This window comes from Scyliorhinus canicula, chromosome 26 (genome assembly GCF_902713615.1).
Source record: "Scyliorhinus canicula chromosome 26, sScyCan1.1, whole genome shotgun sequence".
NCBI lineage: Eukaryota > Metazoa > Chordata > Chondrichthyes > Carcharhiniformes > Scyliorhinidae > Scyliorhinus > Scyliorhinus canicula.
The window spans coordinates 10,895,950-10,910,993 of NC_052171.1; the positions used below are offsets into that span (position 1 = coordinate 10,895,950).

General features: G+C 50.7%; 1 protein-coding gene across 2 annotated transcripts in view; it reads left to right on the top strand.

Moving 5' to 3' along the window:
- Positions 1 to 15,044, top strand: part of usp39 (ubiquitin specific peptidase 39) — a 45,789-nt gene that overhangs the window by 16,551 nt on the left and 14,194 nt on the right. For both annotated transcript variants that reach the window (XM_038785426.1, XM_038785427.1), the window contains exons 5-10: positions 295 to 447; positions 590 to 815; positions 2,785 to 2,859; positions 6,979 to 7,046; positions 8,877 to 9,065; positions 10,821 to 10,963. In XM_038785426.1, the coding sequence (XP_038641354.1) occupies positions 295 to 447; positions 590 to 815; positions 2,785 to 2,859; positions 6,979 to 7,046; positions 8,877 to 9,065; positions 10,821 to 10,963 (854 nt within the window). The remainder of the gene's footprint in view (positions 1 to 294; positions 448 to 589; positions 816 to 2,784; positions 2,860 to 6,978; positions 7,047 to 8,876; positions 9,066 to 10,820; positions 10,964 to 15,044) is intronic.

Here is a 15,044-nt window from a genome sequence, read left to right on the forward strand (position 1 = left end):
CAATCTTATCCTGACCTAACTTTACCAACAATTGGCAGAGATTAAATGACGGGCATTTCTCGTGCTATAAAATCCGGTGTGTGCAATGTAAGTTTGTTCTTTTCCCAAGAAATATCTGGCTCAGGTTTTTTTTTTGGGGAGTATGTTAGAATCGTGGACTCCCGGCAGCGTAGGAGGAAGCCATTCGGCCCATCGATTATGCCTCGACCCTCCGAAGGGGCCTCCTCCCCAGCGCCTCTGCGTTTGGTGTTTGAGGGAGTAGTGCGGAGTGTAACTCTGTCCTTTCTCTCCCAGTATGTACTGAAGCCAACCTTCACAAAGCAACACATTGCAAACCTGGACAAGCAGTCTAAGCTGTCGCGGGCGTACGATGGAACCACCTATCTGCCAGGAATTGTGGGACTCAACAACATCAAGGCCAATGACTACGCTAATGTGGTGCTGCAGGTAAGGAAACCAATGATCCAGGCTGGACGGAGATCTGTGTTGTGAATGATGCTGATCCTGCTTCGGGCGTGGCCTATACCGCGTCTCCTTCGCGTGTCCCCGCCTGGCCCGCCTCCTCCACCTGCCTCCGCTTTCCTTTCAGGCCTTGTCGAACGTGCCTCCGCTGCGGAACTATTTCTTGGAGGAAGAAAACTACAAGGATATCAAGCGGCCTCCTGGCGACATCATGTTCCTCCTGGTGCAGAGGTTTGGAGAGTTGATGAGAAAACTCCGGAACCCGAGGAACTTCAAGGCGCACGTTTCCCCGCACGAGATGCTGCAGGCGGTAGTCCTGTGCAGCAAGAAACGTTTCCAGATTACCAAGCAAGGTGAGTAACTGGGAACAGTGGCTATCGAGGCTGATCTTCGGGAGGTTGGAATGAGCTCCTGCTAGACATTAACTTCAGAGGCAAAACCCATCATCTCAATCATGGTTCACGTCAGAAAGTTGCGCTGATGGATCAGGGTACCAGGGAACTCCGAAATGATGCCTCGGGATCTTTTTAAAAATAGATTTAGAGTACCCAATTAATTTTTTCCAATTAAGGGGCAATTTAGTGCCAAGCGGGATCCTCCGGAAGTGCACCCACACCCATGGGGCTCCCGCGGCAGCACGACGTGGCCACAATGGCACCATGTGAGAGTACCTTCAAGAAATGGGTGTTTATCAAATAGCTGCAGTGATGACAGAGTGTAGAGTCCCGCTGGCAGAGTGTCAAGTCCCGCTAAAGTCTAACACTGACGCTTCTGGTGCTGTGCTGAGAGAGTGCAGCGCTGTTTAAAGATGGCGGGCGGGATTCTCCATCCCCTCAACCCCGTTTTCCGGCTCCCGCAGGCAGCCAATGGAGTTTCCCATTGTTATGGGTCAGAGTTCAGAGAACCCCAAAGTGTATCATGGAGTTCACCTGACCCACAGCTTTTAACAGACTTTGGTTATGGGGAGCACAAGGGCCCACTCTACAGGTGTGACGCAACAGAGATCTAAAGCACTTTTAAAACAAAACAATGTTTATTCTATGAATCCAGTTAACATTTCATAAACTCACAGTAAACATCTTAGCAACTATCAACTCAAATACTTCCCCCAAAGAATACAGTACTTTATAAGTAATCCTTAATCTTTCTGAGCAACATCCATAAGACAAATACCCTCTTTAACAATGACATCAGGTTTAAATTCTCTACTGAGAGCAGTTATCTCTTTTAAATGAGGGTAGCACGGTAGCATTGTGGATAACGCAATCGCTTCACAGCTCCAGGGTCCCTGGTTCGATTCCAGCTTGGGTCACTGTCTGTGCGGAGTCTGCACATCCCGTGTGTGCGTGGGTTTCCACCGGGTGCTCCGGTTTCCTCCCACAGTCCAAAGATGTGCAGGTTAGGTGGATTGGCCATGATAAATTGCCCTCAGTGTCCAAAATTGCCCTTAGTGTTGGGTGGGGTTACTGGGTTGTGGGGATAGGGTGGAGGTATTGACCTTGGGTAGGGTGCTCTTTCCAAGAGCTGGTTCAGACTCGATGGGCTGAATGGCCTCCTTCTGCACTGTAAATTCTATGTAAATTCTATGTAAGTGATCTGAAGACATTCTTTTCACGCAGAGAGAGACCAAAATTACACCTCGTTTGGCTGGATGAAGCTCCAACTCTGAAAAAGAAACTTAAACACCAGCTTTTAGCTCAAAGCAAAAGCCAAAACCCAGCTCCACCCACACTCTGCCATCACTGCAGCTATTTGATAAACACCCATTTCTTGAAGGTACTCTCACATGATGCCATTGTGGCCACGTCGCGCCGCCGGGAGCCCCATGGGCGTGGGTGCACTTCTGGCGAATCCCGCTTGGCACTAAATTGCCCCTTAATTGGAAAAAATTAATTGGGTACTCTAATTTATTTTAAAAAAAATCCCGAGGCATCATTTCAGAGTTCCCTGGTACCCTGACCCATCAATGTGCCTTAAAGAAAAACAAATGATCTTGTCATGGTCACATTGATATTGCTGTTAGCAAATTGGCAGTTGTGTTTCCTGCATTTGACAACAGCAAATACACTAGTAAACCCTTCTCGAACTGCTCGCCCTGATTCTTTGGGATTTCTGTAACATTGTGGTCTTTTGCTGGCAAAGTATGTAAGTGTTTAATAAACAAAAGAGCATGCAGAATCACAGAACAATCAATCGCAGCGTACATCAGGAAGTTATTTAAAATGAGCTTTAAAATCCTGTCATGCTCAAATGTTAACGATGTCAAAATGTGGAGCCATTCCGAAGAAGGTTTCAGCCGCGGTGGAATATTTGCCGTTGCAGGTGACGCTGTCGACTTTCTGTCCTGGTTCCTGAATGCACTTCATATGGCGTTGGGAGGGAACAAGAAGAAGAAAAGTAAGTAGTATAGGGACCGAGCTCTCCCACCGCCGCGCACGATCTGTGCTTTTCCCCTGTCGTTCCATCGTTCAGAGGGCGACCCTGTGAAAATCTCACAGCCGTTGTCACCTCTACGTCGGGGGGGGACCAAACGCAGACTGGGTTGGCCGCTTTGCGGAACTCCTCCCCCCCCCCCCCCCCCCCCCCCCTCAGTCCGCAAACACGCTCCCCGCCGTGCGGTTTCTTGCCGAATAAATCTTCACCTTGCTCTCACATTTTTGTCCTCTGACTGATGTTCCAGTGAAGCATAGAAACTTAGAAAATAGAAGCAGGAGGAGGCCATTCGGCCCTTCGAGCCTGCTCCGCAAAAAGCTCACCGGGCTAAATCGCTGGCTTTTAAAGCAGACCAAGCAGGCCAGCAGCACGGTCCGATTCCCGTACCAGCCTCCCCGGACAGGCGCCGGAATGTGGCGACTAGGGGCTTTTCACAGTAACTTCATTGAAGCCTACTCGTGACAATAAAGCGATTTTCATTTCATTATAATCATGGCTGATCATCAAGTTCAATACCCTGATCCCTCCTTCCTTCCCCCCCCCCCATATCCCTCGATCCCTTTAGCCCCAAGAGCTCTATCTAATTCCTTCGTGAAATTACACGCTTTGGCCTCAACGACTTTCCGGGGGAGTGAATTCCACAGATTCAGCATTTGGTGAGGAAATTTCTCCTCACCTCAGTCGCCTGGAGCAGCAGGGTGGGGCACAGTGGTTAGTACTGCTCACAGCGCCAGCGTCCCGGGTTCAATCCTGGCCTCGGGTAACTCCACCTAACCTGCACGTCTGTGGGAGGAAACCGGAGCACCCGGAGGAAGCCCACGCACACACGGGGAGAACGTGCAGACTCCGCACAGACAGTGACTCAGCCGGGAATCAAACAGAGTCTCAGGAAGACCTGCCGAGAAACATTGTGCGCCCCCAAAACATTTGAGTGCGATTGTCCGGCCCCCTCCCACACCTCGCATACCTCCTCCATCTCCGGGAAAAACTCACTTGTACGAGCCTGTGCCCCAGCTTAAATTGTATAATGCTCATCCGAGCACAGGGTGAGGTTGAATATCCAATGCATCATTCTTCCCTACAATTCCGTCTTATCTCCCCCACCGGCTCCATCTCCATCGCCACAAACCGTCTGTAAATGTCACCAATCCTCCCCCCACCCCAGCTCATCCTGAGTTAACAACTTATCAAACAGTGGCGCTCTGTGCTGCCTACCTCCCTCACAATGCCCTTCCACTCTCATCAAGCCCACAGCACAATGGCCAAGGGTTCAATAGCCAACCCAAACAACAACGGGGGCACCAGGCATCCCTGTTTTGTTCCCCTATGCAGCCTAAAATACCCCAAATTCAGCACATTCATCCTCCAACTCGCCGAGGGGGTCTGCACACATCAACTGCACCCATGAAACAGACATCGGACGGCGGCGCAGTGGGTTAGCACTGTGGCCTTACAGCGCCGCGGTCCCAGGCTCGATCCCGGCTCTGGGTTACCTGTCCGTGTGGAGTTTGCACATTCTCCCCGTGTTTGGGTGGGTGGGACCCACCCCCACCCCCACAACCCAAAGATGTGCAGGGTAGGTAGATTGGGCCACGCTAAATTGGAAAAAATGAATTGGGTATTCTAAAATTAAAAAAAAAATGAAACAGACATCGGTCAAAACACAAACCTCCTCAGGATCTCAAACAGATACGGCCATTCTACCCGGTCAAGGGCCTTCTCCGCATCCATTGATATGATAACCTCCAGCCCTCTACCCCTTGACGGGGGTCATTACCACATTCAAAAGTCCTGATGTTCCCGACAACTGCCACCCTTTAACAAACTCCGTCTCGTCCTCAAACAGCCCTCTAATCGCCTCATCAACACCTTAGCTAATATCTTCACATCTGTATACAGCAGGGAGGTGGGCCTGTATGACTCACACTAGGGCGGGTCCTTGTCAAAGAAATAGAAGCTTGCGCAAGTGTGGCCTGCAACTCTTCCCACGCCAACAACTCATTATCCAGGGGATGGTGTGCCAACTCTGTCAAAAATTGTTTGTAAAATTGTACCAGAAAGCCGTTTGGCCCTGGTGATTCTCCAATAGCATCAACTCCACACACGCCATTATCTCCTGCAACCCCAATGGTGCCTCCAATCTTTGTCTCCTCCCATTCTCCACTTCTAGAAACACCTAATTAATGCAAGTGTATCTGATGTACATAGGAGAGGAAGGGATACTCTCGGATTCCTGAACCCCCTCCCTCCAATCTGGTTCATAAATAACCCCAGTTCCTTTGCCAACCCGACCTGGCCATTGACTTGGGGCGGGACCTATCTATCCTCTGATCCAACACACAATTAAAATCGACCCCCCCCCCATTATCAGCTGATGTTAATTTAGTCCAGGGCGGACACTAACATCTGAACAAAATCTGTGTTGTCCCAAGTGGGCGCATATACATGAACTAAAATAACCAATGTCCCCACTAGGACCTCACTCACCATCACGGGCCTCTTCATCCTGCACCTCCCTGACTACCAGAAATGCCACCTGTCGACTGAACAGGATCACAACTCCCCCTTGCCTTTGTGTCAAACCCCAAATGGAGCCCCCCCCCACACACAGATCCCACCCAATCATCCTGCTCCCCTCTAGCCTGGGCCCACCCAAAATGGCCGCCCCGCTATCCAATCCTGAACCCAACCAAAAAGTCATCTGTGTCACGTGGATCTCCACCCCCACCGTCCTACCCTACAACCAACCACTCCAAAACCAACAGGTGCAAAAAAACAGCCAAACACTTCCCAATGTTGCACATAGACTTCACCCCATAAAACCAATACAAAATCAATATGTGCAAGAAAAGAAAAGCATATCAACTGCAGAACTGTTAGGTGCAGAAATAATCATCAAACAGAGACATTCCCAACATTATCCCTCCCCCAATCCAGTCTCCTTGACAAAGATGTCCGCCTCCTCTGGCGTCGTATAGTAATGCTCCGTGCCCTTCAAAGTTTGGCCGGGTTCAACACCCAAACCTGACCTTGCTCTGAAAGAACGCCACTCCCCTGCCCACTGTTTGGCCAGGTTGGCCCCGATGTCCTGGTAAATCCGGTTTCCCCCTGCCCCAGCTACAATCTCAAGTTACCTTTGTCCACCAAAGAATCTTCTCGTTCCCCTGGAACATAAGGACAATCACCGCCCACGTCGGCTCCCCAGCTCTCGCCCTCTATCGCAGTGCCCAATGGGGATGATCCACCTCCGGGGCCTTCTCGAAGAACCCCCCCATCGACCAACTTCTCGAACATCTTTGAAAGGGAGCCCATGGCACTCGTTCCCTCCATCATGTCAGGAGGCCCTACAATTCGTAAAGTCTGGGCCGATTCTCCTGGTCCTCCACCTTCGCCCTCAGCACCTCCCCCAGCATCGCCATCTCTACCTCCAATGACACGATCCGGTCGCTATGGTCCCACACCACCCTTTCCAACTCTAGACGCTTCTCCACCGATCCAGTGTCCCACGGAGAGACCCTCCTGCTCCCCCCATCGCCGTGGACCAGCCCTCCTACATCTCCTTTTGCTATTGCCGAAACGCCACCTTGATAAAGTCCGTCAACTGCTCCACAGGGAGTGTGGCGGACGATGGCCCTTCCGCCATTTTCTCCGTTGGTGCGTGTCCTCCCAACTCTATATTGCCGACATTCCAACACCCTCCCCTCACCCTGCACTTTTTGCTCATAAATCACCCATTAACTGGGTAGCAAGGGCCCAGACTAACTCCACTGTGCAGGAGCCACGTCGCGTGCGGGCGATCTGCTCGTGGCGGGGGGAGAGGGGGAAGGGGGTCGCCGGGGTGGGGGGGGGGGGGGGGGGGGGGGGGGGGGGAGGGAGGAGTAATTTCTGGTCAGCTGTTGATTAAAGACGAAGGGAAATGGGGCAGCTCATTATCGAAAGTTGTGTCGTTGCAAATCGGGCTGCTGTGGAAATGCCTGTCTTTAGTGTGAGACTGGGTGATACAAAACCCCAGGCGATTCTAATCTTTCCCCTTATTTCATTCCAAATGGTTCCGCGTTGTTGGAACGTTTTCCTCGTTTCCAGCCATCATTAACAGCGTGTTCCAGGGATCCATGCGGATATTTACAAAGAAGCTACCCCCGCCAGATCTGGTTAGTCCCTTTGCTGTTATTTATTCTGCCCTGTTCCTCCCCCCCCCCCCCTCCCCCCCTCCCCCCCCTCCATTCCCAGTTCAGTAGAACGGGGCAGATTGCGGTTCCTGACTGTCGGCAGGTGTGGCTCAGGCCAGGAACGTTGTCCAGGCCTCGTGCAGCTCTGCAGCCGCTGGATTGTTACGTTACAAACGCGTACTTTCTCATTTCACCACATGATGGCAGCAGATAGGCAGAAATACCCACTGCAGCTTTTTTATGCTTTTTTAACCGATTTTACATCAATTTAAAGCTAATGAACATGAAGGGTTTTAGTACTTATATGGAGACTGTAGCAGTATAACATCAAACACTCGCAGGACAGGTACAGCATGGGGTTAGATACAGAGTAAAGCTCCCTCTACACTGTCCCCATCAAACACTCCCAGGACAGGTACAGCACGGGGTTCGATACAGAGTAAAGCTCCCTCTACACTGTCCCCATCAAACACTCCCAGGACAGGTACAGCACGGGGTTAGATACAGAGTAAAGCTCTCTCTACACTGTCCCCATCAAACACTCCCAGGACAGGTACAGCACGTGGTTAGATACAGAGTAAAGCTCCCTCTACACTGTCCCCATCAAACATTCCCAGGACAGGTACAGCACAGGGTTAGATACAGAGTAAAGCTCCCTCTCCACTGTCCTCATCAAACACTCGCAGGACAGGTACAGCATGGGGTTAGATACAGAGTAAAGCTCCCTCTACACTGTCCCCATCAAACACTCCCAGGACAGGTACAGCACGGGTTCGATACAGAGTAAAGCTCCCTCTACACTGTCCCCATCAAACACTCCCAGGACAGGTACAGCACGGGGTTAGATACAGAGTAAAGCTCCCTCTACACTGTCCCCATCAAACACTCCCAGGACAGGTACAGCACGGGGTTAGATACAGAGTAAAGCTCCCTCTACACTGTCCCCATCAAACACTCCCAGGACAGGTACAGCACGGGGTTAGATACAGTGTAAAGCTCCCTCTACACTGTCTATTAATCTCTCTCTGGTGAAATGCAGACTGAATTTTGATGCTTTTCCCCTGATCTTAGATGATTGGCCTTTAACTCAACACTGAAATGTTTCCATCTTTGACATTTTCGAGATTGTTGAGATTAAAAATCATTTTGCATTACTTTTGAATCTAAAGTTAAAAAGTAAAAAAATGACCGTCAGTCATGATTTTATCACCTTTTAGTTCATGAACTATAAATGCTTCAGTGGCAGATTGTATTCGCTCAGATGGGAATCATTCTGACGTGTCTGCAGTCTTTCTTTCCCTTTGACCCAGCTGAACCTTCGGGTCGCTGTTCACCGTCAGGCAGAACCTTAGCCAGAGGATGTTGGGACCATAGAAGGTCAATATGAAGGAGCTGACTAAATAATTAGATGACCAGAGAGGTATTTTGTTGGAAAGACTGCGAGGTGAGGCTGGGATCAGATAGACTGTGTCACTGGCCTTTCCATTGCCGATTAAGTTGTGGCGGTGGGCCACGATTGAATTTGGACACGCCAACCGAGGAGAGAGCGCAGCGCACGTCTGAGAAAAGGGGACAGAGTGACTCCAGCAAGCCTGAGGGAATAATTTGAAAACACTCCATCATTCTGAGACTGAGCTCGCGTGGCGTCAGCTTGATGGATGGCTGGGACAAAGGTTCCGCTTGTGACTGTTCAGCCTGTAGTAATGCAGTCAGTACGGCGATTAATCAGCCCCCCCCCGATCCCCCAAACTGTTTTGTCGCGTTTGCATTTTGAAGCGGTCCCTGATCACCGGTTTTCTATCCCGCACACAGACACCGGAGGAGAAAGAGCAACTGCTGGAAATGGAGGAGTTCAAAGAGTCGATGACCGAGTCCACTTTCTTGTACTTGACGCTTGACCTGCCCACTGCCCCTCTGTACAAAGATGAGAAGGAGCAGCTGATCATTCCCCAGGTCCCGCTCTTCAACATCCTGGCAAAGTTCAACGGCATCACAGAGAAGGTTGTTAATTCTTTCAGCAGACGGGGCAGGGTTAACTGTGTGGGTGGCTGGGTTTGCGATAGGACCGGACGAAACCCCCAGTTGGGAGAGATTCACTGTGCCACAAACCACCCTGACGATGCCCATTGTACCCGATGCCCCACCCGTTCACCGGGCGTCAGGCTTGACCCTGAGTTCGAAGGTGGTGGGTTTCTGCCCCGTTCTGGAGGTTTCACTGAACGATGCGGCAGAGTTAGAACCCTTTCATCTCACCGTGCCAGTTCGTGCTGTTTGAACGAGCAATCCAATTAGCCCCGCCCACCAGTCCCTTTCGCCGTTTCAAACACATTTACAATCCCGCATTGAAAACAGAATCTGCTTAGCATTCCAGATTGCAACCCACTTGCTGCGTTTAAAAAAAAAAACAAACCTCCAATTTGTACCCAGGATTGTTTCTTTGCGCTAACCTGGTAAATTTCCCCGGACCCTCGGCCCTCCCAAAAAGCAGTATCCAGAATCGGACTTAAGATCGGTCTTAACCAGTGGCTTTACTTATTTCTAGTCTAACTTGCTTGCTTTCACATTCTGTATCTCTTTAAAGCTCAGGATCCCGGCGGCTTCTTAAAACACTGAGCCTGTCATCTTGACTGATAACTGCAGAGCAGTAAGGAGGGAATGCTGCGCTGTCAGAGATGCTGTCTTTCAGACCTACCCTCGGGGGGAATGGAGAAGTAAACGGTCGCAATGAAACTGTGAAAAGATGCTGGAAATATCCCATCCCTCGGCCAATACTTATTCCTCCACCCACCACCAAAATTGATGATCTGATTACAATATTGCGATGCTGATTTTGGGAGCTTGCTGTCCGCACCTTTGCTGTTCTGTTATGAATTAATTGTCTGCCTGGGAAGGCCGACATTCATTGCTCACCTCTTAGTCCCAAAAAAGACGTGCTTGTTCAGTAATTTGGACATTCCGAATTCCCCCTCTGTGTACCCGAACAGGCGCTGGAATGTGGCGACGAGGGGCTTTTCACAGTAACTTCATTGCAGTGTTAATGTAAGCCTACTTGTGACACTAATAAATATTATTATTACCCATGATGTGGAGATGCCGGCGTTGGACTGGGGTGAGCACAGTAAGAAGTCTTACAACACCAGGTTCAAGTCCAACAGGTTTGTTTCAATCACTAGCTTTCGGAGCACTGCTCCTTCCTCAGGTGAATGAAGCGGTAGGTTCCAGAAACATATATAGAGACAAAGTCAAAGATACAAGACAATACTTTGAATGTGAGCATTTGCAGGTAATTAAGATCTGTAAAGACTTAATTACCTGAAAATGCTCGCATTCAAACTATCATCTTGCATCTTTGACTCTGTCTATATATATGTTTCTGGATCCTACCTCTTCATTCACCTGAGGAAGGAGCAGTGCTCCGAAAGCTAGTGTTTGAAACAAACCTGTTGGACTTTAACCTGGTGTTGTAAGACATCTTACTATTATTATTATAGCAGCGACCCCATTTCAGACGTACGTCATTGACATTGAAGCACCTCAGGACATCCTGAAATGAAAAATCAAAATGGCTTATTGTCACGAGTAGGCTTCAATGAAGTTACTGTGAAAAGCCCCTAGTCGCCACATTCTGGCGCCTGTGGGGAGGCTGGTACGGGAATCGAACCGTGCTGCTGGTCTGCTTTAAAATCCAGCGATTTAGCCCAGTGAGCTAAACCAGCCCCATAGTCTGTCGTAAACATTTTCCGTGCTTTCCCGCAGGAATATAAAACCTACAAGGAGAATTTCCTGAAGAGGTTCCAGCTGACAAAGCTCCCACCGTACCTCATCTTCTACATCAAGAGATTCACAAAGAATAACTTCTTCATAGAGAAGAACCCGACCATTGTCAACTTCCCAATCACGTAAGCCATGTACACTTGCGCTTTTACGGTTTTCCCTTCTAACTGTTTTGGGGTACAGTCCCTCCCGCGGTGCGTGACCACATTTTGTGTAAGGTGATAAACGTTACCTGATAGAGGGCTACAAGATTGCGAGTGGCATGGACAGAGTGGATAGTCAGATGCTCTTTCCCAGGATAGGAGAGTCAAGTACTACGGAACATGGGTTTAAAGTGCGTGGGGAAAAGTTTAGAACAGATGTGCGAGGCACGTTTTTTACACAGAGGGTGGTAAATATCTGGAACGCGCTGCCTGGGGAGGGGGTGGGAGCAGTTACCATAGCGACATTAAGACAAATATATGAATAGGGTGGGAATGGAAGGATATGGACTCCGTAAGTACAGACGGTTTTAGTTCAGACAGGTACCATGGTCAGGACAGGCTTGGAGGGCCGATGGGCCTGTTCCTGTGCTGTATTGTTCTTTGTTCTTTCTTCGATTCTCCATCATTGGGCGGCACGGTAGCACGGTGGTCAGCACTGTTGCTTCACAGCTCCAAGGTCCTGGGTTTGATTCCCGGCTTGGGTCACTGTCTGTGCGGAGTCTGCACGCTCTCCCCGTGTCGGCGTGGGTTTCCTCCAGGTGCTCCGGTTTCCTCCCACAAGCCCCCGAAAGACGTGCTGTTAGGTGATTTGGACATTCTGAATTCACCCTCTGTGTACCCGAACAGGCGCCGGAGTGTGGCGACTAGGGGCTTTTCACAGTAACTTAATTGCAGTGTTAATGTAAACCTACTTCTGACAATAATAAAGATTATTATTATTATTATCATGATTTCCACTTGTTCCAGTGATCTGGCATTGGAACACTTAATGAAATCTGGATATTGCTGCAAAAAGAGAAGTGTTGCCGAAGTTTTTCAACTTGCACTCGCCAGGACAAAAACAAATTTCAAATGCTCGCAGCAACCCCGCGGTATACGTTTGTTGCGACTGTTGAAAATCTGGCATTTGTCCTGGTGGGTGTGAAATGAAAAGCTTCGACAGCATGTGTCTTCAGCAAATATTGACCGGAAGGTTCTGCTTCCACCCCGGCCCAGAGTGGGCACTGAGCTGGTTGTAGCCCACCAGCTGCCGCTCCGCTGATCGCACGGTGCGGGCGGATGACTGAATCTGAAGTGAAATTGTGCGGTGGGACATTTTAATTCGCCGTTGGATCCCTGGGTATCAGCTTCAATACACTTGGTGCTTGTGATATAGCCTCCACCCGGATGTGAGTTCTCCAGATGTTCTGGGATGGGGAAGTTAGAGGATGTGTAATAACGGGGTCCCAAGTAGGAAATTCAGAAGAAACGTCTTTACAAAACATATCAACAAGGAGCAGGATCCGGCCATTCGGCCCCTCTGCTATTTAATAAGGTCGTTAGTAAGTTTCAAAGACTCCGAGAAAACATTTCTCCTCATTTCCATTTTTAATAGGTGAGCCCTTATTATTAAACAGCGACTCCTAGTTCCAGGTTCCCCCACATCCTCTCCACATCCTCCCTTTCATAGAATCATTTATCGTGCAGAAGGAGGCCATTCGGCCCATCGAGTCTACACCTGCCCATGAAAGAACGCCCTCCACCCTATCCCAGCAGCCCACCTAACTTTTGTCCACTTAAGGGGCAATTTAGCGTGACCAATCCACCTAACCCGTACATCTTTGGACTGTGGGAGGGAACCGGAGCACCCGGAGGAAACCCACGCAGACGCAGCACAGACTGTGACCCAAGCGGGGAATCGAATCCGGTTCCTGGCGCTGTGAAGCAACAGTGTTTTTTTTTTAAATAATTTTTATTGAAAGAGTTTTTCCATACAAACATTTACCCCTACTATTTTTAAATTATATACAACACAATCCCTCTAGGCAAATATCCCTCCCTCGCCCCCCCTCTCGCGCGCACCAGTCCTCCCCCCCCCCCCCCCCCCCCCCCCCAAGCAACAACTTAACAAACAAGGCAGCCTACAGTTTCAGACATGAGCAGCGAGCAGACTTGCCCGCGTTACAGTCGTACATGTCCCCCCACGACCATTGCTGCCCCCCCCCCCCCCGGGTTGCTGCTGCCACGACCCCGAACGTCTATCTCTGATCTAAAAAGTCAAGGAAAGGTTGCCACCGCCTGGAGAATCCCTGTACCGACCCTCTCAGGGCAAATTTGATCCTTTCTAGCTGAATATAGCTAGCCATATCGTTAATCCAAGTTTCAACGCTTGGAGGCCTCGCGTCCTTCCATTGAATTAATATCCTTCGTCGAGCCACTAGGGACGCAAAGGCCAGTATTCCGGCCTCCCTAGCCTCCTGTACCCCCGGTTCTACCCCGACCCCAAAGATCGCAAGCCCCCATCCTGGTTTGACCCTGGACCCCACCACCTTCGACACCGTCCTTGCCACCCCCTTCCAGAACCCTTCCAGCACCGGACATGCCCAGAACATATGCACATGGTTCGCTGGGCTTCCCAGACATCTGACACACCTGTCCTCACCCCCAAAGAACCGGCTCATCCTTGTCCCCGTCATGTGAGCTCTATGCAGCACCTTAAATTGAATGAGGCTCAGTCTCGCACACGAGGAGGAAGAATTGACCTTCTCCAGTGCATCCGCCCACGTCCCGTCTTCTATCTGCTCTCCCAGCTCCCCTTCCCACTTGGCTTTCAGCTCCTCCCCTGATGCTTCTTCCGCCTCCTGCATTATCTTGTAGATGTCTGATATCTTCCCCCCTCCGACCCAGACCCCCGAGAGCACCCTATCACTCGCCCCCTTGCTGGGGAGCAGGGGGAACCCCTCCACCTGCCGTCTAGCAAATGCCTTCACTTGTAAATATCTGAACATGTTTCCCGGGGGGAGTTCAAACTTCTCCTCCAGCCCTCCCAGGCTCGCAAACCTCCCCTCTATAAACAGGTCCTTCAGCTGCCGTATGCCCACCCTGTACCAGCTCTGAAATCCCCCGTCGATGTTCCCCGGGATGAATCTATGGTTCCCTCTTATTGGCGCCGCCAACAGACCTCCCATTTCCCCCCTGTGTCGCCTCCACTGCCCCCATATCTTGAGGGTGGCCGCCACCACCGGGCTCGTGGTGTACCTCGTGGGGGGGAGCGGCCATGGTGCCGTTACTAGGGCCCCCAGGCTTGTGTTGCCACAGGACGCCCTCTCCATTCGTTTCCAAGCTGCCCCCTCCCCTTCCATCATCCACTTGCGCACCATTGACACATTTGCCGCCCAGTAATACCCCGAGAGATTGGGTAGTGCCAGCCCTCCACTGTCCCTACTCCGCTCCAAAAAGACCCTCCTCACCCTTGGGGTGCCGTGCGCCCACACGTAGCTCATGATGCTACTCGTCACCTTTTTGAAGAAGGCCCTAGGGAGGAAGATGGGCAAGCACTGAAATAAAAACAGGAACCTTGGGAGGACCGTCATTTTGATTGACTGCACCCTCCCCGCCAGCGACAGCGGTACCATGTCCCACCTCTTAAATTCCTCCTCCATCTGTTCCACCAGCCTGGAAAAGTTCAACTTATGGAGGGTCCCCCAGTTCCTTGCCACCTGCACCCCTAAGTACCTAAAGCTCTTTCCTGCTCGCTTGAAGGGGAGTCCCCCAATTCCCTCTCCCTGGTCCCCCGGGTGTATCACAAAAGCCTCGCTTTTGCCCAAATTTAGTTTGTACCCCGAAAAGTCCCCAAACTCTGCTAATAGTTCCATTATCTCCGGCATTCCCCCTTCTGGGTCTGCCACGTACAGCAGTAGATCATCCGCATACAGCGATACTCGATGTTCCTCCCCTCCCCTAGTCAGTCCTCTCCACCCCCCTGAACCCCTCAGTGCCATCGCCAACGGTTCAATCGCCAGTGCGAAAAGTAAGGGGGATAGGGGACATCCCTGCCTGGTCCCTCGGTGGAGCCCGAAATACTCCGACCGCCTCCCGTTTGTCACTACACTCGCCGTCGGGGCCGAGTAGAGCAACTTCACCCACTTAATAAACCCTTCCCCAAACCCAAACCGTTCCAACGTCTCCCACAGGTACTCCCACTCCACCCTATCGAATGCCTTCTCCGCGTCTAGCGCTACCA